At 47.3% G+C, this 26,271-nt stretch overlaps 1 protein-coding gene across 3 annotated transcripts in view; it reads left to right on the top strand.

Moving 5' to 3' along the window:
- ehbp1 (EH domain binding protein 1) overlaps positions 1–26,271 on the top strand; it is a 118,106-nt gene that overhangs the window by 40,355 nt on the left and 51,480 nt on the right. For all 3 annotated transcript variants that reach the window (XM_034551544.1, XM_034551541.1, XM_034551542.1), the window contains exons 11-15: positions 15,007–15,185; positions 16,105–16,153; positions 20,633–21,418; positions 22,707–22,748; positions 23,082–23,228. In XM_034551544.1, the coding sequence (XP_034407435.1) occupies positions 15,007–15,185; positions 16,105–16,153; positions 20,633–21,418; positions 22,707–22,748; positions 23,082–23,228 (1,203 nt within the window). The remainder of the gene's footprint in view (positions 1–15,006; positions 15,186–16,104; positions 16,154–20,632; positions 21,419–22,706; positions 22,749–23,081; positions 23,229–26,271) is intronic.

The raw sequence follows: 26,271 nt of genomic DNA, 5'->3' as shown, positions 1-26,271 counted from the left end.
CACCCCCGGAGACTGATGTTTATGTCCCGAGTGAAACCAGAAGTTCATTTATTAAAACCACTTGCGTAGATATTTTAACCCAAACTCAACATAACCAACTTGTTACCAAAACGGGCTTGAGATCAGAAATAATGATGTGAATGTAACATGTTGTTTCTTAGCTGTATTTACTTTCATTCTGACGTATTAGTCAGTGATTATAAGTGTGTGTGTGTGTGTGTGTGTGTACATCCAGTGGCCCTTACATTAGCTTGTTTTCCGCCTGCACAATCCCATCTCCTGCCCCATTCTTTATGCTCACGAAACTCCACAGCTCCTCATTTGCATATAGGTATTTGTTTATTGGGGTGTTTTAGTATGTTTATTTATTTATTTAAATCAGGTAAATCGTGGCTGGGTCTAATTAAATGGCTGATGGTCACACACACTCACGGCAGGAGTCAGACCACTGGTGGGGAATGATTGGCTGGGGGGGGTTAATGTGTGTGTGTGTGTGTGTAGGAGCTCAATGAGCCTATGTGGGGCTTAAACACAGGGGGCTTAACTACAGCAGAGCGATCACAAGGGGGTGTTGACCCCCTGTGCACACACACACACACACTATATACAGTTACTTATACACACACACACACACACACACACATAGGTTCCTCCTCCCCGTGCAGCTGGCTAGCTGACTGTTTTAGTGTAGCTGGGCGGTGATGCTGGCCGTCCATGTAATTATGGCACAGTGCCTTTATCACCTAGCTGCAGTTGCCTGTGACCGTGGGTGAGGGGGCCTAAACCACTTTAATTACCCAGAGCCAGTGGCCTGTGGTGGGCCACACTTCGCCAAGAGATGCCCCTGCCTCTGGAGCTCTGGAGGGAGGGAGGGAGGGATGAATTGTGGGTGAGGATTGAAGAGGAGGGGTGGGGGGTGCAGTGAAGGAGAATAGGTGGGAGATAGTGAAGGGTAGGGGGAAAGGAGAACAGTGGAGGGGGGGGGGGGGGGGGGGGGGGGGGGGAGCAGAAAGAGAGATAGGATGTTCACAGTAAACAAGGAGAGGCCTACAGGGTTTGTTGACATATACAGCGAGTGTGAATAGGTTTCTCTTTCTTATTCGCACTATGACACACACACACATGCACACACACACACACATGCACACACACACACATGCACGCCTCAGCCATGTGTAGGCTGTGAGATGACCTTTGAATGTATGAAGTCAGCGAGGATTAAGAGGAGACATTCCCACTATGAGAGGCGAGACCAGCACATCGCCGCATTACGGACGTGTGCAGAGTGTAGATGTGTGTGTGTGTGTGTGTGTGTAGATGTGTGTGTGTGTGCGTGTAGATGTGTGTGCGCGCCCGCTCTTGCGCTCGCATGCATGTTTGTATCTGTTCTTGTAGTTTTTCTTGCGCGCCTCGGGCTCAGTTCAGTGAGTTCTAACCTTCCCCCAAAACCCAGCTCACCTCTCTCATATTAGAGGTTTCGGGGTGTGTATATTCTCCATTTATATTTATTTCCACCGACCGTTCGTGTGGGCAATTGCAATGCAGGGCCGAGATAAACACACACGCGCGCACAACTAGGTCTAATCTCCGAATGTTAATATATAAATTGATATATTGAAAGCCGTGATACATTTACAACCTGCCCCGAAGGGTCTGAAACGTCTCGTATGTGGAATCTTAAAAAAAGTCCGCTAAACCGAGCGGAGATTAGCATTTCATGAAATCCCATTTACATTTTTTTTCTTCTTTTCTTCTTCTACATTTATTCAGCGCCGAGCGAATGTGAGTTCTGACTGCCCGATGACCGCAGCTGCACACACACACACACACACACACACACACACACACACACACACACACAAAACCAACCTAATAGTTACGAGCGCAAGTGCTCGGAGGATGTTCTGGTGATCGCGGACTGATGTGAATGGAAAGAAAAGAGACAAAGAGGCACAGCAGTGGGGGAGGAGGATGCGTTAAACTTTGTCCGGGCTGTAGTTTTATCCTCCTTGTCATTGCATTCAAACCTGTGGAGAATCGGGGCATCTACAGGACATCTGGAGTGCGCCCACTCGCTGCGTACACAGGTATTACACGTGTGCATTGGATTTACATTAAGCTCAAAGCTCAGCGGAACGCACATGTACGGCGGCGCCAAGCCGATTTATGGACAGATACTCGGGCGGGGACAGATTTACATTACCGGGGTTACCAGTTGTTGGGCTGGTTCATCTCCAGACCAGATCCGGTGGGGACCGCGTGCTCGGCACATTTACATTTAGCACGCGGGCATCCAGAGACGTGAATCCCACGAAGGCTCCGGGAGCATTTTGAGCTTTTCCTCACGTACAATTTAAGGCCGGGCCTCGTGCGCCTTGTTCCTTCTATGAAGAACAGGCGTTTGGCCGACCTTGCAGAACGCCTTCGGTTGGAGGAGGAGAGGCTTTATTCAAAGGGTGTAGCAGCAGGACGTACGTCACACGGACACATTAACCAGAGTACCCACGGGAATATTAGCGATAAAGTCATTTTGATTGGCCACATAAACGGTTAATATTTTCCTTTTTATATGATACTATACATGTATTATATATATATATATATATATATATATTCTACATATTCAAATATATTATTATAAACATCATATTATACGTATTTATTATATATAATATATCACCCACATTTGTATTTATATATATATATATATATGTTTATATATATATATATATATATGTTTATATATGTTTATATATATTTTTATATATATATTCTACATATTCAAATATATTATTAGAAACATCATGTATTTATTATATATAATATATCACCACATTTTTATATATATATATATATATATATATATATATATATATATATATATTATACATACAGCTCATTCAATTTGAATATTCTGAATTAGGTAATTTTCCAGCCGTGTGGGATATGCCGATATTTGGGTTTTAGGAGCATTCTTTGGATATGTATGTGTCTCAATTTGGACTTCTTGGGGCGAGTCTGCACACACTGACTCTTACCTGTTTAGAAAAGGGCCACGTTTCAGTTTGCAAGGAGAAACAAACCTACTTTTAACAAAATTAGGTCATAATGTTTGCAGATAAACGTAGTTATTCACTCTTTTAACTGTACGACGATCATTTAAATTCTAGACCCGGGGCTCCAAAGGGAAGTGGAGGTCAAGTGTCTCCCTGTCACTCTGCCTGGAAGTCAATGTGTTCTTTTAGTTGTGTACCTCTCGAGCTGCTGGAAGAGGTCATGAGACGCTTCACGCGTCCCCGTCTGGGAGACGTATAGATCCTCAAAGTTTAAAGTTTAGCGCCTGTGAAGGATGGAAGCGTCTGTGGGATTAATGTAAATGAACAGAGGGGAGTTCCCGTTGGGCGCGTCGCGAGCTCCGTCTGGTCCGATTCAGTCCATCTCTTTTCACCGCTCCCCTCCTCTCTCTCCTTCTTCATCTCCATCTCTATTCCATATTTAGACTGCTCTGATCTCGGGTTTTTTTTTTTTTTTTTCCCATCAAGTTTCCGCTTCGTGAATTATTTTTCTTTTTTTTTCTTTTTTGATTTTCACATGAAGAAAAGCCGGAAGCCGCGGAGAAAAGTTTGAACAGGAAACTTTAATATTTAAAGAAAGAGTGAGCCGTCTCCGACTTTAAAGTTGCCGTCACTCCTCTAACGACACGTCTAGATCCCGGTGATGTTGCTTCATGGGACACGGGGTCATGTCATGTGATACTCGGCTTTTCTTTGGTGGGTAAAACATAATCTAGCTTCCCTCCGTTTCCTCTCTTTTCACACGCTCGGAGAAAGTGTTTTTCCTTCCTCCCCTCCAGTTGAAGGGCTTGTGTGATTACTTATGTTAATCAAAGGGTTCAAATTAAATAGAGCTTCTTTTTTTGTGTGTGTGTGCAGGTTGTGAGAGCTCCTGGGGGGGGGGGCAGGCAGAGGCCAGAGCTTCTCCTTCCTCTCCCAGCCTTTGTTTCCACAGCCCCTCCTTCAGTTCACACTGCCTCCCAAATTGAAATTAGAATAAATTAACATTATTTAATTGAGTTCGCGGAAGGCTGCGATATTTCTTAATTAGCTTTTCACCGGGGTTGGCGGCAGGAGAGGCGACCGCGTACGCACGTGGCCAAAGCGCCCGCCGCGGTCGGCGTGACGGCCGAGGGATGTTTTTTTTTTGAGGACGGAGGCGGAGCCCCGAGAGACGAGGACGTTCGTCTCCGGTCTTCCGATCTCCGCCTTCGGTCCGAGGTCTCTCGTCTCGTTATCGTCGGGATCCGCTCCGAAGTTATTCCATCTTCTCCGATGACTTCAGAGCACCTTTTAAACGTCGGGGGTTAAATATTTAACTTTCTAATACTGGATGTCTCGGTATTTGAAGTGTTAGACAATCATGTCTTAAAAGAAAGAATACGGTGTTCTCCTGTATTTCCGGTTATTTGGCCTGAGCATTTATTGCTTGTGGTGATGTTTTATACCAGAATGATTTAGTCTTTAAATAATGCGTAGTGCTAAATACATCTAAATTCTTAACTGGGTCAGTGTTAATAGAGCAATATACGACATTCATAGTGTCAATATAGCAGCGAATCACTGAAGAGATATAGTGTTGTAATGATGTGTTGTTTACAGGCTGGTTAGCTCTGTAAACAACTGTTTACAGGCTGGTTAGCTCTGCTCTGCCCTCAAATATTACACCAATAACGTCGTCTCCATGGACGGGTAGTCGTGGAAACGTAGCACCCAGATTCCTGTTAAAAATACTTTTTGCTTTAGTTTCGTCTGTTAGCGCCATGTTGAGAGCCTTTAGAGGCAATCGAATCTTGTATTTCCACTTTTTTTTTTTTTAAGAGTGTCATAAATCACCTGATTTTTATTTCCCTTTTCTTCATGGTTAAGTGGAGATGTTTTTTTCTAATTAAGTAAAAATAAAAGCTAGGTTAAAGTAAAGGAGCACGGGAGAGATGCGTCTCAGGGCCTGAAACCAAGCTCGGCCACATTCCCTAAGCTGTGTAATATTAGGAGAATAATCCTTGAGAGGAGCGAGGCTCAAGTCAGTACCTCTCAGTGTCTGCAGTTTCCCTCCGTGTGGACCCCCCCCCCCCCAACTCGGAGAAGGTCTGTCATTGGATCTTGTGGGAGAGAGGAGACCCAGTTTTTCTTGTGGCATCGCTGTCATCGCGTCAGCTAGAAAGGTTCAAGACGCTCCTGACGACCGAAAGGGGACGTTGAGACGGGGCGAAGTTCTGAGACACGAACGCGTCCCGACGATACTCAAATCTGTGATCCACGGGGGAGATTAAAGTTACAGCCGACGTATGAGATTCTGACTGGATGCACAGTGTTGATCCCGAAGCCTCACGCGGCGGACAAGTTTCCTTTTGAACAGAATAAATAAACACCGTATATGTATTCAGGTACTTTTTCAGAATTTCAATTTTATACACGGTTGCCATGAAAAGCCGGAGCATGCGTGTCCCGTGTGCTAATGTGCAACCTTGTGTGTGTGTGTGTGTTGTGAGGGATATATTTTGATCCAGTTACTGTAATGCGGCTATCATTTTTCCACCTCTTTCCTCTGTTGGGGGTGCATGTCGAGTTCACAAGTTAAGCACTGCGAAGAGCTCACTCTCCTCAATACCCACGCCGACTGGTGTAAAAAGGGCCTTCCGCAAAGCGCCGCTTGTAATCTGCCTTTGGTAAGTCCTCCTTAGTTTTATCTGCCAAGGATTACCTCACAGGCTGCAAGCAGGAGAGAGAGAGAGAGAAAAGAAAGCTAGTCGAACAGAAAAACGATGAAGATGGAACAAAATGAAAACAAAATCGCTGCGTAATCTCGGAGTTGAAGGGAGGTTTCCCTCGCCGCTCATTTAGAGAGGGAATTGACTAATCCCTCCGTGATTGATGTCTGCTCTGAGAGGCTCTATGGCGGACTAATGGGGCTTATGAGGATGACCAGAAAGTCCTTTTTTTGTGTGTGTGTGTGTGTGTGTGTGTGTGTGTGTGTGTGTGTGTGTGTGTACGTGAATGAACCACAGGCCGAGGGTTTGAATGACATGGCGGCCGAAGAAGGGGTAACTTTATCTTAATCTGGTTTTAATCTGCCCCCGGTCCTCCCAGGTGTGTGTGGGCTTAAAACCCCAGAAGGATGGAGTTTTTTTTTTTTTTTTTTGGGGTGGGGGGGGGGGGGGGGGTTTAAGGGGGCTTTGGGTGAGGAGATAGAAGCCCCTGCACTTGAAAACTCCTTGGACCTCGAGAAGGTCCGGGACCCCCCGCACATTCCTGAAGGACGGCGCTCGCTTAGTCATTCCATACCTTACCCCCGTCATCCTTAAGCGGCCCCCGCTACATTTTAATTGAATTAAACCAACCGTTCTCCGTAATTTAAAAAGGACCTTAGAAGTACCTTATGAATTAGTCTGAGTGATTTGTCTTTCAAAGTGTGTGTGTGTGTGTGTGTGTGTTTGAGGAAAGGAGAGCGAGTGTAGGAGTGATAAGGCTTTAATTGCCTCTTTATAAAGCCCTCCAGCACCCCCTCTTTTGGACTGTTATGGTATGCAGGTGTGCGCGCTTCAGTGCTACAGGAAATACTAAGTGGCTTCTTCAGCGCTTAACTCCAGATCACCGAGTGGGATCGTTCGCCCGGCTTTTAATTGAGCGCTCGTCGTCGTGGCTCGATTTTGATCGCGTTCTCGGGTCACGATCAGAACACTTTTGACACCAGTTAGCGGCTAACGTAGGTTAGCTAACGTAGACCAACACATCGCACACAACAACAACAACAACTCTAAATGACCATAATGTATTAAATGATCATCACGCTGTATTGAAGAAGACTTGAGACTAGAGATTGAGACCAAAAACTAATGTTTATAATGTTTACTGAGGGAATACATCAAGAGAAGTAGAGTCATTTATATATACTTCTATACAACCAGAGGAGTCGCCCCCTGGTGGTCAGGAGAGAGAATCCAGCTTTAACACATGAAGCATAGACTTCTATACAACCAGAGGAGTCGCCCCCTGGTGGTCAGGAGAGAGAATGCAGCTTTAACACATGAAGCATAGACTTCTATACAACCAGAGGAGTCTCCCCCTGGTGGTCAGGAGAGATAATGCAGCTTTAACTCATGAAGCATAGACTTCTATACAACCAGAGGAGTCTCCCCCTGGTGGTCAGGAGAGATAATGCAGCTTTAACTCATGAAGCATGGACTTCTATACAACCAGAGGAGTCGCCCCTTGGTGGTCAGGAGAGAGAATGCAGCTTTAACACATGAAGCATAGACTTCTATACAACCAGAGGAGTCTCCGCCTGGTGGTCAGGAGAGAGAATGCAGCTTTAACTCATGAAGCATAGATTTCTATACAACCAGAGGAGTCTCCCCCTGGTGGTCAGGAGAGAGAATGCAGCTTTAACACATGAAGCATAGACTTCTATACAACCAGAGGAGTCTCCCCCTGGTGGTCAGGAGAGAGAATGCAGCTTTAACTCATGAAGCATAGACTTCTATACAACCAGAGGAGTCGCCCCCTGGTGGTCAGGAGAGAGAATGCAGCTTTAACTCATGAAGCATAGACTTCTATACAACCAGAGGAGTCGCCCCCTGGTGGTCAGGAGAGAGAATGCAGCTTTAACACATGAAGCATAGACTTCTATACAACCAGAGGAGTCTCCCCCTGGTGGTCAGGAGAGATAATGCAGCTTTAACTCATGAAGCATGGACTTCTATACAACCAGAGGAGTCGCCCCCTGGTGGTCAGGAGAGAGAATGCAGCTTTAACACATGAAGCATAGACTTCTATACAACCAGAGGAGTCGCCCCCTGGTGGTCAGGAGAGAGAATGCAGCTTTAACACATGAAGCATAGACTTCTATACAACCAGAGGAGTCACCCCCTGGTGGTCAGGAGAGAGAATGCAGCTTTAACACATGAAGCATAGACTTCTATACAACCAGAGGAGTCGCCCCCTGGTGGTCAGGAGAGAGAATGCAGCTTTAACACATGAAGCATAGACTTCTATACAACCAGAGGAGTCGCCCCCTGGTGGTCAGGAGAGAGAATGCAGCTTTAAACTAACTGTTAGAACCAACTGTCGAGTATCAGTGAAACTCCACAAACTGCTCATTCACACGTTCTCCGTTCTTTGTTCTTGATCGATTCGTCCTCACTCTCTCTCCGGATGCTCTTGTCACACTCCTTCCTCCTCCTGTGTGTGTGTGTGTGTGTGTGTGTGTGTGTGTGTGTGTGTGTGTTGATGCATGTGTATTCTGATCAGGAGTCAAAGGGGTGACTTTGTAATTATGTTCATTTTAATTGGCTGTGCTATCACCCCTCTCATCACTTTGGAGCCCACGCTGCGCTGGACAATGGCAGTCTGTAGTGTGTGTGTGTGTGTGTGTGTGTGGTGGGGGGGCAGGGGTTACACAACTGCTGTGTCAAGACCCCCCTACACACACACACACACACACACACACAGGCTCAGTCAGCCTCTTTACCTGCGGAACATAATTCCTAAAGTGGCCTCCTTAATGAGTTTTCCCTGCCCAGGCTTAGATTAATTGATAAATGGCGGCGTTATCGGCACCGCTGATCTCTGAATCCATTGCACCACTAATTTGTTTGTTGAAGATGGCAGTTAAAGGAGATTAATACGTTATAGATTTATAAGACCACCTCCCCCCCCGCCTCCCCTTTCTCTTCTTCCTTCTCTCAAATCTTAGTTATTCACCTGAGGAAGATGAGGAGGAAGAGCGGAGAGATGGACGTCCTTTAGATCCCTTTTCTGGATTCTTTAAGAATCTTTCATTTGTTTGTTTAACTTTCGGGTGCTTAAATCCAAATGGAATGATATGTTACGATGGACCATATCTAGTCTCATATCACAATATCGATATAATATATATATATATATATATATATTGATCCATGACACATTAATAATGTGTTAATGTTTGAAAGTTTGAAACCATCTGGATGATTTCTGGTTTGTTGCTAAACGACATCAAACTGTTTTCTCGTTATTGATCCACAGATTGATTCTTCTTCACCGATAAGTAAAAGACTACAACGATAAACTCAGTGACACACGTCATGAGGATTGAAGCCGCCATCGTGGGTGAATTCTGTGAAACAGATGTGACCAATAGGAAGGTGGAGGTGGACGCGCCCTCAGTAGTCCTGTGTAGTCCCTAACTGCATCCACACACACACACGCACACACACACACACACACACACACACAATCCCAAACCTACCCGCCCGCCGTGTTACACGTCGGGCCTGCAAGGCGAGCGGGAGGGCACACAGGCGCTCCTTTGTCTCCTGCCTCCTCCAAAGTGTGCAGTGAATGTTATTTATTTCAATTTCAAAGCCTCGTCAGTCCGTTCCTGTCGTCTTCTTCTTCTTCTTCTTCTTCTTCTTCTGTTGCTTCGCATGGTTGTGCCTTTTGGAGCGGAATCGTCCTTGGAAGAGAAACGTTGCTGGAAAAGGATTTTTTTTTTTTTTTGTTGCATTTTTTTTACATCTCGGTAGCCAACTGCCGAAAGGGCGCCTGTCTTGGCCTGCAGGTTCACTGCGATGGGAAGCCTATCACCAGCAACACCCCCTCACCCCCCCCCCCTCACCATCACCATGAATGGATTTGCATTTTTTCCCTCACGTAAAGATTTGTTAATAAATTGTGGAAAACGATATCGTGCGGCTCGGTGGCAGAAACGCCACGTTCAACCTTTTAGCGAGCTCTCGGGTGGAAAGAGTTTGTCGTTCACACACCTGTTCTCACACACACACACACACACTCACACTCTTTCTCTCACGGCTCTCTTTTTGGAAAAGGAGCTCCTCCTCGCTGTGATTACAACAGTAATGCGATATATCCTTTGTATGTTAATGTGTATTATTTTTCACGCTACATTTGCTCTCCTCTCCTGTTCCTGCCACCCCCTCCCCCTCCCCCTCCCCCTATTGTTCCATCCACTCCTCATCTCCATTTACATAATTGAACTTTTGATTGGACTTTGCTGCCTCCCCTCCGCTCGCATGCAGCCACGTTTGAAATCCGAAGCACAATTTCATGGCTAAGATGACGGCGATCGTTCTCTCTCTCTCTCTCTCTCTCTCTCTCTCTCTCTCTCTCTCTCTCTCTCTCTCTCTCTCTCTCTCTCTCTCTCTCTCTCTCGCTCTCGTCTCAAAGACGTCGGGGCCCAGAAAGCTCAGATTAAAACAAATTCCTTGTTGTGATTGATTGAAGGTGCAATTAAGTAATTGAGCGTGTTGGAGCTCGGCCAATCAGACGAGAGCTTCCAGTAGCGGCATGGACGGGCCGCTTAAAGTGCACCGACCTTTATCCTCTTAAATGTGGACAGGCATTAATGTTTACCAAGTGTGTGTGTGTGTGTGTGTGTGTGTGTGTGTGTGTGTGTGCGCGCGCATGCTTTTTCTTCTTCTTGCCTTAGGCTCCTTGAGCGGATTACAAGTTTTGAAGAGTATGAGATTCAACACCTCCTCCAATGTGACACTCTGTGGCTGCTTTGAAGCCATGGAAGTGAGATGGAGAGACGCTCTCCTCCACAGACTCGTGGGTTTGTGTCATCGGGTCGAGGCCGGTTAAGTTTCCACTGGAGCGTTTTCGCCCCAGAGGGAGAGACAAAGCTGCCACTTAAAGCGTTTCCCTTGTATCTCCTTCACCACTCTGAAAGGACGCTTTAATGACGCTTTAATGTCTCTTATTGTGTGTGTGTGTGTGTGTGTGACTTTGTTTACCAACAAGTCAGCTGTGTTTTCAGAATCGACTCCGTCGGCCAGGTATTAGTACGCAACAGGAATACAATGGAGATGCAACAAGAGAAAAAACATTTAGCCACAACAAACAATTATTTAAAACGGACAATAAATCAGATAGAAAAAAAAAAAGTGACATTCTGGCAAATACGACAACTTGAAAACACGACAACTGGTCAAGAAATACAAAAAGATATCCATAATTCTACCTTTTGAGAAAATCTAAAAAGTGTGTTTGTTTATTTATATAAACAAACCGTTTCTGTAGGGTGTCCACAATATTACAGTGAGAGGGTGCAAATATTCTGGATTTGATATTGAAGGTCTGAAGCAACATGATGACGTAGGTGGATGTATATACAGTATGTATATAAAGTATGTAAAGTGTACAGCAGCAGCTTAAAATCAAGTCTGTTTTTATCTCGCGAAACAATCTGCTTCAATACATATTTGTTGGCGTTTATTCTTTTTTTTAAAAAACGTGTTGATTTAATCCCTAAAAAGTTATTTACGTCCTCGACCCAAAGAAATTCATCGAACACTCACTATTTTGAGGATTAATCGATTATTGGATTAAAAAAAAAATATACTAAAATGCGTTCAAGGCGTTTCTTGGAAATACGTAAATCGTCATGAAAAACGCCCCAATAAAAAGACTAATTGACCAAAACTACAGATTATCACCTATTCCATGAATCACTTTGATTTTTTATCATAGAATACGACGACAGACGCTTTGAATAAAAGCTTAAAATGTAATAAAATAAACGTCATCCAGCACAGATGTGGTATATATTTTTTTTCCCCAGTAATCCACGTGTTTAAAACTCATTCCCGAGAGCTTTACCGTCTAAAAGCTTTTTTTTTTTATATCGCGCTCCATATTGGGGATATTCCCCCCAAACCTGAAGGCAACAATTTCCAACCTCGCCGCAGAATTGTTCTTTTCCTTAAGACCGAAGATCGACACCATTTTTCTAATTTTCCATATCGCGGTTCCAGATTCCCCCACCCCCCCCCAAAAAAAATAAAAAAATAAAATCCCATTGCTGACACCAAAACCCCTGACAAGGGGAACCTGGACGCTTCCATTCCCAGGTTCCTCCTATCTTGTCATTGTAGTGAGCTTAACTCTCCTTCTTTCTCTCTCACACCTCCCTCATCCCTCCTTCCATTTTCATTCTTTCTTTGCCCCGTCGGATGTATGTTGTTGACACCGAGGCATCGTGGAATAATGGAATCTCTTGTCAGTGGCTTGTATTTTTTTAGGGCGGCGTATAATGGCAGCGGAGGAGGAGGAGGAGGAGGAAGAGGAGGAGAGGTTATGAGCCACTGATAGTAATGAAGGTTGCCTTTTCATTTTTTAATATGGAATGTTTGTGGGCCGAGGCGCTCCGCTAATCCTCCCCTCGAGCCGAGCTGGCTACATGGATGTGTCGGTGTTGCACACACACACACACACACACACACACACACACATCCGGTGACATTCACACAGACAGATAAAAGACACACACACACACACACACACACACACACACACACACACACACACACACACACACACACACACCTTCCTCGAGGCAAGACAGCAAACTGTTTGATAAGTCCGGGTGCATTTCTGTTCCACTCCCTGTGTTCGTGTCTGAAGGAAATTGTGGCCGCTTCCCGGTGCAGAAGATTACGCTATTTGTTCAATATTTGACGGACACGTTGAGCTTGATGCATTCGGGAAGACCTTTTTTTTATATATCTATATCTAGAAAATCAGGGGGGGGGGGGGGGGGGGGGGGGGGGGGGGGGGGGGGGGGGGTGACATCAGTTTTGGGTGGTGATGAAGGCGAGGGTCAAATAAAACCGTCAAAAGTGCCCAAAGTTGAGAAGCTAACACGTCTTCAACTCCTCTTCGTCATTAATTGAAGTCCGCAAACGTGTGTGTGTGTGTGTGTGTGTGTGTGTGTGTTAGAGAGTACCTTTTTTAAAGAGTCTGTGTATCCCACTGGCTAATGTGTTGTTGATGTTGTTGTTTTTTCCCACTGGCTATGTCACGCAGGTGTGTGTGTGTGTGTGTGTGTGTGTGTGTGTGTGTGTGTGTGTGTGTGTGTGTGTGTGTGTGTGTGTTTTCCGCCGGCTAGGGCGCGGGGGTCTTCGGCACTGGAGTGTGCTGTGTGTGTCTAATTGCTTTAATAGCACCTGGTCTCTAATCCCAGGTAATTAGAGCGCTCAAATTAGACGGCTACTTTCAACCGTCACTTGAAGGAGCAGAAAGGGGAAGCCTGGAGGAAGACCACTCTGAAACTCTACACACACACACACACACACACACACACACACACACACACACACAAAAGCAGAGGACAACCGGAGGAACAAGTTTAGTTCAGTCTGCCGAGAGGACGATGTGCTTGTGGACGTAAAATCTATCTTTTCTTTTGAGGACTCTTTGGTCTGAATACATTACGTGATATATATAGTAAGTGCGCCCGTGTTCTAATAATCGGTATCGCCTTCTGTTTTTTATTTATTATTATTTTAGTTTTGAGTGGCACGCAGGCATCGTCGAGGCCGCCTAAAACGTGTCTGGAGAAGCTGTGGGGAAAGGTTAAGGCCCACTTTCAACAGATGAGCCGGAAATGTCAAGTGTCCGCCCCTCGGGCTCGAGCTACCGTCTCCCCCTGTACGGAGACGGTAGCTCGGGGCCCCGCGTGACACACACACACACACACACACACACACTGGTACAAAGGTTACGAGTTGCTATTAGAGATGGCCTCTGGGCTCTTTCATCTGATTCGGCCCGGGTGCTCTGGGTTTTTTTTCTCGGTCACAGGTTAAACTGCAACAATAGGAGAGCGAGAGGCTTCGAGACTTCACTCTTTTCCCTTTTTGTTTACGTTTACTTTACAAAACAATTCATTTTTGTTGGTGTCTTTTTAAGTACGAGCACACGTCTGAAGAAACTGAAAAGCACATGTTTTTAATGTGTGATGGCGTCAAGCTTAAGCACCTCCATTCCAGAAGTTCTTCATCTTTCAGATCAGGTCAAAGTCACTTCTTCCTTTCCCACATCTCTGAACAAGCTCATGCAAAAAAAAAAACAGGCTTCAGGACACGACGGTCTCTTCTCTCCTCCGGCTCCTGCAGTAGCGGGGAGCTGCCAACAGAGGGGGTCGGTCGGCCACGTTGCAGCGGCTGTTCTCCCCCCCGACTGGTTTAGCTGGTTGCGGTGGTTTCTAACATCAGGTCGTGGTTTAAAAAGAAAGCAGCATCTCTTCGTTCACTTCTCACCACCAAAAGGTTAAGTAAAGCTTTCGGCTTCTCGTGCTTAGAGATCAAACATCACCGGTGATGACACGGTGCTGCTGTCCTCTAAAGGTAATATTGGACAAGAGAGCACAGACACATGGACGTGTTGAGTCGTATTCACTTAACAGAAAGCATAAAACGAGATTTAACAGTGTTTTCCCCCCAAATGTTCCTTTTTAAGGTCTTAAAAACCTCATTAGTCACATGTTGGTGTCATTGTGTTGCGTACAATAGAAATACTTGAAAGCATTTCATAGTGTTTATATTTTTATCGCCGGCCTCTCGTGAATTTAATCACATCTCAATGACATTTAATTTTTTCTTCACTTCTCTCCCAACTGATCTGGGAGCATTAGCCCGTATCTGTGGCTCCACGACCAGATTAGAGGCCGGGCCGAGTCATCAGGGTAGCTTTGGTTCTGCCGGCCGGCCGGCGGCTCCAGCGCCGCGCAGGATTTATGGGATTTGGGGAGTCCGGGAGAAGGAAAAAGGCTTCGTAATGGCGAAGCGCTCCCCAACCCAGATAAGACTTCAAAGGCGGGGCTAATTAATAAGATGTTTACATTATCCACGGTCATAGGCTGCTTTGTGCATGACCCTTCATTACGGCGCGTGTGTGTGTGTGTGTGTGTTCGTCAGCGAACTGATGGATGGGTGGGTGGAGATTTGTTAAGTAACACATTTTTTAGCAAATGACAAAAGGAGGTGGAGCGGGTGTATTTGTATTAATATTACATGCTCGATTGTCTTTCCAATGCACATTAGTCATGTGTGTGGCCCATTAGAGCGGACCCCTTATTTATCAGACTCAAATCCTAAACTCTTTTTTTCTCTTCTTTGTGTCCACGTCCCTCCTCCTCCTCCTCCTCCTCCTCCTCCTCTTCCTCCTGCAGCCCAGCCCCGTCCCGAGCCCGGTTCTGGGAGGGAAGCCCAACGCCAGCCAGTCCCTGCTGGTCTGGTGCCGCGAGGTCACCAAGAACTACCGCGGGGTGAAGATCACCAACTTCACCACCTCCTGGAGGAACGGCCTGGCCTTCTGCGCCCTGCTGCACCACTTCAGACCGGACACAATGTAGGGCGGGGCTCAAGACCCAGGGGGGGGGGGGGTCGAGGCTGATGCATTATCACGTCAGCTATTAGCTCATCTAAGCTGCACAGCAACCAAAACAACTTGAGCTGCAAACTAGTTCTACACACGTGTGTTAAACACTCTTCTGCATCCTATTTATTTTCCCTGCGAAGGTCAAAGATGACAGGAGGAGGAGAGCGAGGTAGCCACTCCTTCCTGGCTAGATAACGGAGCTAACCGCTAACGGAGCTAACCGCTAACGGAGCTAACCGCTAACGGAGCTAACCGCTAACGTTTATTGAAGGTTGCGTGACATTATGATGCGTTCAAGCTCCCATTTAGTGATAATGATAAAGATATCACGAGTTTCGGAGACGTTTTCACACCAATATGAAACTATATTGTACACAAAGCCTTTGATCATGCTGAGTCCTTCCATCCATCAGCACTGTGTCATTGTGTTTGATTCAGAGGACAGTTGTGTGCACACTTAAACACACAGGACCCGGTCTGTCATTGACAGACACTTACCTCTCGTGGGCGTGCAGTTGTTATTCTTTGTGTGTGCGATTCCTTAAACGTTTAGTCTTTAAATGTCTTTAATGTGTGTATTTAACACTTTAAAAGTACTACATGTGAGGGACCCGCAGCCCCATCGAGAAAGATAATTTATCTGAACTGTGTGTGTGTGTGTGTGTGTGTGTGTGTGTGTGTGTGTGTGTGTGTGTGTGTGTCTTTGCACTCCGGTGTGTTATTTTTACATATTTTCCACTCTATTAGTTCTGTTGATTGCACTGCTATGAAATTGCATGTTACAGTTCTAATGCCATTACATGTGACGCATATTTAAACGCACCTCTTTCCCCCCTCCCTCTCTCTCTCTCTCTCTCTCTCTGCCGACCCTCCCCACTGTTTCTTCCAGAGACTACAAGTCGCTCAACCCTCAGGATATTAAAGAAAACAACAAAAAGGTAAGAAGCAGCCACCGCTGGGCCCTTTCACGCCACTTAGCTCCCTCCCATCCACGGGCTCCATTCGGACCTTTTTATTCACAGATCTGCCATTAATCCCCAGATGAGGGTGGAGACGCACACGATGGCGGACACACGTGTGCACTGCGTTGTAATGACAATGTTCATAAGACCCCCCCCTAACTTAGTCACCTCAGTCAGGTGAGATGCTATCTCGTAGCTCTGCTGGGAGCTTCCTGAGCTGCCTCTGCTGTGTGTGTGTGTGTGTGTGTCGATGACGTGTGTGTGTGTGTGTGTACAATAGCAGCATATTTATCTTGTGTTGATTAGTTTTGTTTGCGTGTGTGTAAACTGTAATCCACGTCCTCACTCCTGAAGCTCAAGGCACACGTTGCCCGACGTCGTCATATCTGCACATTCACAGTCTGCACACATGACCCCCCACACACACACACACACACACACACACACACACACACCCCACACACCCCCCCTTCCCGCAACGCACAAATGCACACCTTCACTACACACACGTGTCCCCTCTTTCGGCCCCCGAGGGCGACACAGAACGATATGCGTCGGTTTCCTCTTCTCACACACTCTGGCTCTGCGATAACCTCTGGTGGCCCTGTTAGGCATGAATGCTACCCTGTTGACAATAACCACAGTGGAGGGAGAGACCCAATCCCATACCCCCCCCCCCCCCCCCCCCCCCCCCCCACCTTACAGGTGCTCAAGTAGCCCTGAAGAAATTGGCTAGATATAAGTAATATGGGAATATGCCGTGGAAGGCGATAGCTGCAGCTGCTCGTGGACGTTGAGTCCGAGCGAAGCTGGATATCAGCCACAGAGAATCAGGTGTGTGTGTGTGTGTGTGTGTGTGTGTGTGTGTGTGTGTGTGTGTGTGTGTGTGTGTGTGTGTGTGTGTGTGTGTGTGTGTGTGTGTGTGTGTGTGTGTGTGTGTGTGTGTGTGTGTGTGTGTGTGTGTGTGTGTGTGTGTGTGTGTGTGTGTGTGTGTGTGTGTGTGTGTGTGTGTGTGTGTGTGTGTGTGTGTTGTGTGGAGGCGACAACAATATGCCGAACAAAGTTATCCAGTAAACGGGACACGCGGACAAGTTTTCCTTGAAAATGTCCTTTTAAAAGTTCTATTTGTTTGTACCTGACTTACACACTAAAGGTATATTTATCTCGTTCGCTTTTTAAGAAGCTTTTGAGCGTCCAAACGAATAGAAAACGATTTACATCGTGTGAGTTATTGAACTAAAAGAAGACGTTTATGACTTATCCGTATATCTGCGTTCCCTCTCACGGAGTCTCACAGGCTGTCGGATCGGCGAGGCGGAAGACTCTTATGGATTTGTCGACGCCGTCCTGTGTGTGTGTGTGTGTGTGTGTGACGCGGTGTCGTTGTAGCGGGCGAGGAAAATTACAGGAAGAAGAAGAAAAACGAGAGAAAATAAATTGCTGCGTGAAAGAGGGCGATGAAAAGAGACTTCTTCCTCCCCTCGAGATGTTGAGATGCCTCACGAGGAGTTATTAGAATTGATTGAATCGGTGGAAAATGGAAATGACAACTATCTCTGCTTTTCATGGCGCAGACGTGGCCCCGCCTCCTCTCGCGGTCTGTCTGAGGAGTGATTGCAATGAGCCCAGACTGTGCTGAATTATGACAGATAAGGACAATCAATATCGGGGGGAGGGGGGTGGAGGGGGGGCTGGGAAAGAAAAAAGGGTCGAGAAGTGAATATTCAGAACACTTACAGCCTTTTGAAATGATCCATTATCAGTGTGTGTGTGTGTGTGTGTGTGTGTTTGTCCACATGTTCATCTGGTTGTTGTTGAGGTGTGTGTGTGTGTGTGTGTGTGTGTGTGTGTGCGTGTGTGTGCGTGTGTGTAATGAGGCCAAGGAGAAGTCATTTGTCATGCCATCTGATAGTGTAGCACCAAGCTAAAGCTCCCTGAGCACAACCGAGGGGAAGGGGGGGGGGGGGGGGGGGGGGTTGATGATTGACAACGATAGATAGCTGTCAGTCACTGAGAGCGAGTGGAGTGGAGGGGGGGGGAGGGGGGGCTGTGACATTTACTCCAAACCAAAAGCTTTTTGTCAGCCGGATGACGGAAAGTGAGAAAACACAATACGTGATATTCGTATTGGACAAACATGTTTTCTTCAGTCGGTGTCGAGAAGTCCAGAATGAGTTCTGTTGACGGGCTCGTTGCCATGACGAGCACCATTTATAGTTTCATCAGGATATACAGAAGCACCGGTACCCTTAAAAATCACATTTACGTCGCCATCTTGGATTTAGGACCATGTGTTTGTTTTGTTTTGTCCCCACAACCAGTAAACAGGAAGTGACCTTATGTGGACTGGGGAGGAGAGACGGCGCATGTGACCTGTCAATCACCTTGTAGCCCCGCCCCGAAAGCATCCCCTGCTTTATGGTCTGTTTGACTCTAGAGATTGAGACCATGAACTCTTGAGGACTGGGCACCGAAACACAACCATAATCACAATATATATATAATAATGCACATTTATTGTGATGCCAACACTTTTAATTTTGCTTGGAATTATAAATTTATATGGAAAATAATTGTAAAGAAACAACAAAAGTATGTTAAGACTGGATTAAAACGCCATAAACTAAATGATATTCAATTATTATCTCAGTCACACATATGTTACAAAGATATAGACTTTTAGATGATATAAAACATAACATGTTAAATGTTCTCGGTTCTGCATTAGTACCCATTGTGTTCTGCCTGATACAAGATTTTATCTTTCATTTCGGTAAATCTTCCTTTTTTGTCATCAAATCCAACAAAAAGACTAAAACCAGCAGTGATATATACACAATGATGTAGACCAACACAAAACAACAACAACAACAACAACAGAGAATATTACAGATATAGTGTCGACCCCGAGGTCAAGAACATCGACACTGAAACCAAACCGGCCTCCTGGTACGGCTCCCTCTCTCTCTCTCTCTCTCTTTTCTCTTTCTCTCTCTCTCTCTCTCTTTTCTCTTTCTCTCTCTCTCTCTTTTCTCTTTCTCTCTTTTCTCTTTCTCTTTCTCTTTCTCTTTCTCTCTCTTTTCTCTTTCTCTTTCTCTTTTCTCTCTTTCTCTCTTTCTCTATCCCTCTCTCTCTCTCTCTCTCTCTCTCTCTCTCTCTCTCTCTCTCCCTCTCTCTTTCATGCGTTCCCCATTGAGCGGCGGCCTTGTCGAGGGGGAACAATGTGAGCACACTTTGCTCCCCTGAATGCGTTAGAAACCCAATCAGGTCCTCTTATTCCCCCGTATTCTCTTTCTTTGATCTCTTTTTTCTTTCTGCCAGAGGGAGGAGGTGAAGAAGGAGGTGAGGGGGGGGGGGGGGCAAACTCCTCTCTGTTCTCCCTTTTCTTTCTTTCATCCTTGTCTCTACTTTTCCATCAATAGAGAGATGAACAAAAGACGTCATAATTGATTGTAAATTGAGAAACATTCTCTGTTAAACCACCTTTTTAAAATCACCTAATCCCCACAATGAACCCCGATAGAAGAACATGATTCATGTTGCATAAGGTTACATTTTATACCACTTGGGTGCTGATTCATGGCGCTTCACCTGGTTTAGGGACGCACAATGGTGCTGAGGTATCCCGGCCTACGTGTTGTGATCGTTGTATAATGACGATGTTCCCTTCACTTTGAAAGCAGACGGCGGCCTTCGCATTGCACTTCAAGGGACAGGTCACCCTCTAAGTCTAAGAACCTTTGACCTCTGACCCCGTAGTGCCATTTATCAGTCTGGGTTGTAGCTGAGCGTCGGAGAGCCCCCCCCCCCCCGATTGAAGCAAATAAAAGGTTTTTGGAAGTCGTTGATAGACTGAGAAGATCTGAACGGAGGCAGTGAAACAAACCGCAGGAGCAACAGGTCGGAATTAGATCAACACCATCAAGCAGCCCAGATACAAGCTGTGATACCTGGGACAGATGGAGGGGGGGGGGGGGGGGGGGGGGGTAATCTATTTATTTACCTGTCATTGGCTGCGATAATGGTTTCCATCCCCTCTCTCTCTCTCGTGATGGGGGGATTGGGTTTTCGTGTGTCGCTTGATAATCAAACCTGTATTTTCTCATCAGACTCTAATCAGACCAATTACACGCGTGACGGAGAGCGTGGGCAGGTTGATGTAGGGGAGCGATAAGAACACACACACACACACACACAGACACACACTGGGATTAAGCGCTCTGTCTTGGGGTATCTGTGTCTCTTATCGGGGACAACCATCCCTGACATGACCTGTCAGCAGTCATGCCAAAGGTGTCTCTCACTCACCAACACACGTGCACACATGCAGCTCTGGTTTGAATAAAGAACCGTGTTTCCAAACCAGACAGTAATTGAAAGTGTGTGTGTGTGTGTGTGTGTGTGTGTGTGTGTGTGTGTGTGTGTGTGTGTGTGTGTGTGTGTGTTTTCGTCCAGGCGTACGACGGCTTCGCCAGCCTCGGCATCTCCCGCCTCCTGGAGCCGTCGGACATGGTGCTGCTGGCCATCCCCGACAAGCTGACGGTGATGACCTACCTGTACCAGATCCGGGCCCACTTCTCCGGCGAGGAGCTCAACGTGGTCCAGATCGAGGCCAACAGCAGCCGCAGCACCTACAAGGTGGGCGACTTCGAAACGGACACCAACGCCTCCATCGGCCAGGACAAGTTCTACGCCGAGCTCAACGACGTGCAGCACCGCCAGGCCAACCCCGAGGCCGACGAGGCCGCCGGAGGGCCCGGCGACTCCAACGGCACCGACGGGGCCGCCGAGGACGAGGCGGCGGAGCCGGGTCGGGAGGCCGAAGCGGTGTCGGTCGAATCGGCGCCGGCGGGGCCTTCGCAGTCATCGCCGCCCGTCCCGTCGCCGCGCACGGCGCCACCCGCCACGACGGACTCGACGCGCAAGACGCCGTCGAGCTCCGAGGACCGGGCGCATCTGCTCAAAGCCAACACTTTAGACCTCAGCGAGCTGCCTCAGAGGGTGGAGAGGGAGAGGCAGCGGAAGGAGGAGGTGGGAGAGGACCGAAGGGAGGGGAGCACAGACCCGGGGTCCCCCACCAGGAGGGGGGCCTCCCCGCCCCACCAGAAACTGGGCTTCTCCTACAACAGGGACGCGGACCTCATCAAGAAGAAGAGGGCCAGCCTGCGTCACTCGGAGTCCGAGCCCGCCTCCGAAACCAGCTGCCCTCCGGTCCACCACACGGACACGCCCCCCAAACAGGTAAACAGCCGGAGAAACTCTTCCTTTTATACATGTTATATTTTATTTCTTTATGTATGCGTAATCCCTAAAAGATGTAGGAACGGGAATATTTATTAATATAGTTTCACGCGTCCTTCAGGGGTCGGTGAGCGATACATGAAACCGTCTCGCAGCTAATTATGAATCCTGAACCTTAAACAACCTTCTGGATGCGCCTGTGTGACGTACACGGCATCACGTCTCGCTACTTAAGTCGGGTATTAAGATTCTGACGGCGTTTACCAGCCCCCCCCCCCCCCCCTAAATGGATCGTCCCCCCCCCCCTTTTTGATTGAAACTTCCAGCGCTGCCTCCGTCATAAGACAGAAGGATGCGCTGAACACTCATTCTGCTCCCGGGTGCCTTTTTTTCCGCTAAGCTTCAATTCCACGACCCCTCGTCGTCGCCGCTGCAGAGATGACCGCACCGAACCCCCCCCACCCCCACCCCCACCCCCCCCCGCTCTGCATTAGATGTTTGTCGGGGGCGCCTTCAACACGTGGCGGCTATCGGAGGCACCCGGGAGAAACCCCCTAGCTTTTGACATTTCATTATATTTTTCATTATATTTCTCATCCCTTCAGTTGATGGCAGTCGGTGCCGCGGCCGCTCAGGCGTGGCGCCGCTCCACGCAGAGCACACCTCGTCTCGCGCACACACACACACACACACACTTAATACAATGCTGCCTGCGTCGGTTAACCCCAGATTACCGCTTCCTGTTTACAAGTCGAAAGGTCACGGGGCAGCGGGTGGGGGCGGGGGAGGGGGGGGTGTTATGACAGTTATGACACCCGGTTTTGATCCGCTGTTATCAAGTTAGCGGGACGCATCCTCGCCTGCGCCCGGGCCAGATTTGACTTGTTGAAACGATAAACACGGCGTTGTCATGGCGCTCTGTCTCACCCAGATGTAAACGCTCCGTTTGCCCTCTTTGCACCGCGGCATAATACAGCCGGGATTACCTGGCAGATAAAATGCTAAGCCAGGTGTGTTTTTGCTTTTTATTGTCAAAGCCGTCATGCTCTCCACACCACTGGACCCAGTCAGGGCTGCAGGCTGGACCCACAGAGTCCTGTTTACCACGGGGGGGGGGGGGGTCCTTTCTACCTCCTTCACTGTACAGAAAGCGTGCTCTTCTTATTTAGACATCACATTACACAAGATAAATAATGTGTTAATAAAAATACTACATTTAGAACCGCTAACGTTGTCACTTCTTTGTCACGCAACCTGATGTCGTGTATTTTTTTTTCCTCTTTCAAAGGAGCCGACGCCGCCGCCGGTGTCGAGTCCGCCTGCTGAGAAGGTGAGCGCACACCTGACCTGCAAATTACACAGACATGCTTTTATTGTGAAAGGTACGAGCGGCGGGAGCGGATGTGTTTTTAACGGTGTTTCACAGAGCTCGTTGCGTACAACGTGATTCGTCACCGGCTTTATTTGCCGTGTAAAGTATTCCAAGATGAAATCGCCTCCGTAGAGGTGAATAAAACACACACATTCTCATATTCACAGCGCCCCAAACGTCTTTTTCCCAGCGTTCACTCTTAAAGAACAGCACGGGGGAGTGTAGCAGGCCTCATTTCATGCAGACGGTATCATAAGCAATGAGCTCCTCTTGTCTCGTCGCTGCCCACAGAAGGTGCTGTCTCGTCAGGAGGAGCTGAAGGAGAGAGCCCGCCTCCTCCTGGAGCAGGCCCGCCGGGACGCCGCCATGAAGGCCGGCAACAAGAACGCCCCCAACTCAGCCGCCGCGGCGCCGAACAGGGCCACGGGGGTCTGCGATGTAAGTCCAACATGTGTGTGTGTGTGTGTGTGTGTGTGTGAAACACTATTTACGTCTCTGTGGATTTTACAACAACGGGAAGTCCTAAAAATCTCCATGCGAGTAAACATTTAGCAGCCAAATCAACTAGTTTAGAGGATATTCAACCTTTTTTGTGTTCTCTGTAATGCTTTTAATACTTTAATACTTGTACAAAGGTAATAAAATAGCCCATGAATATGAGATATGACATGATAATCACTGTGGGTTATTTAAGAGAGTGTAAACTCCCCCGTCCGTCTACGTCGGTGCTGCTAAAGGTTAAAGGTTAAGGCCGTCCTGAGTGTGATCCGTCTGTCCCGGCCTCTGCCGTGCCGCTCTCCACTCTCCACTAATAGAGTGACCCGCAGCCTCTTCAGCAGCCCTCGTCGTCTCACCCCGTCTCACCCCGTCTCACCCTCCCACGTTGTTGAACAGCTTTATGAAAGAAGGAGACGAGACCTTTCTCCTTATTATTAAACTCTCTTCTGGGAAGTCGGTGAGAAACACGGACGGAGTCTTCTCACTCACTTCTGGTCATCTTGACATCACGGCCTCCCCCTGAACACACACACACACACACACACACACACACCTGTCAGGGCAAAAAAAGTACATTGTCGGTTATATAAAATATATATATATATATATATATTTTTAAACGGGTTCCCGGGAATCGCTGTTCCGAAGCAAACCAGACGAGAGGAGACGTGAGTGAAATTGCCAGCTCTGAACCGGGGACGCTCCACTGAACATAATATACTGACGGGCCAGGACTTACCCTGGGAAAGCACTCGGTGACGCTTACGAATGTTCCAGAGAAAGGGGAACGGGGGACGGGGTGGGGGGGGGGGGTAACGGGGGGGAATTGTGACGACAACGGATTTGTGGGTGGAAATGAAATAAATACCCTTTGGTAATGAAATATCTAAAAGGCAGCAGCCGCGTGGCCCCCTCGCTTTCTGCTGCCGCAATCCTTAAAGAGATATATGCCCTTGAATTAGATGCTTTTTACTGTGTGTGTGTGTGTGTGTAGATACGTGTGTGTTGTCTGTGTTGTCCGGCCATGGGTGTAACCGTTTTTTTTTTTTTAAAGAGGAACCTCGAAGGACTCGTGGCGTTTAAAGACTTCAAGAGAAAGAAGGAAAATTAAAAGAGTTTTTTTTTTTTTTTTTTTTTTCAAAGCTGCCGTTGCCGTGCCGATATATATATTCCCTAAAAAGAGGAAAAAGGTCCTCTTCTGTCCCTTGTTGTGCGGCAAGATGGCCGACTTCACTTAGATTAGCTCCTTAAAGTATCTCTCCCCCTCTCTCTCTCTCCTCCTGATTTCCTTACTCATTTCCAAGGACAATTGGTTAATAACCCCCTCACACACACACACACACACACACACACACACACACACACACATGCATAAAGGGGGGGGGGGGGGCGAGAGGAAGATATTGAATTGTTTACACTTTTTTTAATAGAAAACATTGATCAAAGGAATACGACTGGCCTCGAGGCCAATGTGCTGATAATTGTTAGTGATTCAGATTAGATTACTTGATGTCTTGTTTTGATTAGCGCGCACGTGTGTGTGTGTGTGTGTGCGCGCGCGCGCGCGTGTGTGTGTGTGTGTGTGTGTGTGTGTGTGTGTGTGTGTGTGTCCGTGTTATCAGGTGGAGAGGCCCGAGCCTTTCCCATTTAACTCTCCATCCGTCTAAGTAGGTGCTTTGCGGTTTAGCATGCATAAGGTATAATTTAATTCAATTAAAGCCGGCGTCATTCTTCCAGGGAAGTGGCTAATGTGTGGGGCAACAGAGTGATTTGGGAAGGGGGGGGGGGGGGGGGGCATTCAAAGCACAAATGACACATCGGATAGTCCGACATCTTTTTAAAAGATGAAGAAGTTTTCAATAAAATAATGAGCGATTTTTAGTTGATAAACGAGACAAAAAGGAACATCCTTTCATATTAGGGGTGTGGGGGGTGTGTGTGTGGGGGGGGGGGGGGGACGACGACTCAGAGACGACTCCAATCGCACCTTTATACTGGTGATGCCTGTGCTTCTTTACATTTACAGGGAAAACATCCATCTTTTTATTTCTACTGTTGCAGCCTGTGTGTGTGCGTGTGTGTGTGTGTGTGTGTGTGTGTGCGGGCACGTGTGTGTGCGCGTGCACGTGTGTGTGTGTGTAGCCCTGTTCTCTTGACCTATGCTCTCCCTCCTGCCATCCCTAATAGCCCACAGTGACTGGTTCTTTCATCTAAGGTCACAGGTTCAGTTCTCTCTCTTCCTCTCCCTCCTCAGTCACTTTCTCTCTCTCTCCCTCTGTTTCTCCTTCTCCGTGTCCTTTGTGTTTCTCCCGTTCTCTCCATCTTGTCTCGCTGTCCTCCTCCTCCTCCTCCTCCTCCTCCTCGGTGGCCTTCCCAACACATGAGTAGTCGCAGTGCAGATGGGTCAATGACCAGTAAATATCCGTGGACTTTATTCTCTCATTTTATCCTTATTGCAGACATTCTTTTAGTCTTTTTCGCTCTGGTTTAATGGAGAAGTGTGTGTGTGTGCGCGTGTGCGTGCGTGCGTGTGTGTGTGTGTGTGTGTCTGTTCGCTTCAGGTCTTCTCATCCATTAGCAGATGAGAACAGTAATTTCACACCGGTCTGGCCAGGCTAATTATCAGGATCCACACAAGATTTTGGGAGAAGTGTGTGTGTGTGTGTGTGTGTGTGTGTGTGTGTGTCTCTTTGCAACAACAACAAAAAATGTGTGTGTGTGTGTGTGTGTGTGCAATTGTATAGCACCTGTGCACATTGGTTGTGTGCGCTGAAGAGCGTGCACGTAAATGCCTCTGTGTTTTCCAGGTAGCAGAGTTCCCCCTGCTCACTGACTCGTTGTGATTCCTATAATTGGGTCTTGTTTGATTTTAGCCGACCTCCTCCTCCTCTCTCTTCTCCTCCTCCTCTCTCTTCTCCTCCTCCTCCTCTCTCTTCTCCTCCTCCTCTCCAGAAGTGGTGGAGACTCCTGGGTCTCTGCCGCT

The sequence above is a fragment of the Cyclopterus lumpus genome, chromosome 15 (assembly GCF_009769545.1).
Source record: "Cyclopterus lumpus isolate fCycLum1 chromosome 15, fCycLum1.pri, whole genome shotgun sequence".
NCBI lineage: Eukaryota > Metazoa > Chordata > Actinopteri > Perciformes > Cyclopteridae > Cyclopterus > Cyclopterus lumpus.
This window is presented reverse-complemented; position numbering and strand designations above follow the sequence as displayed.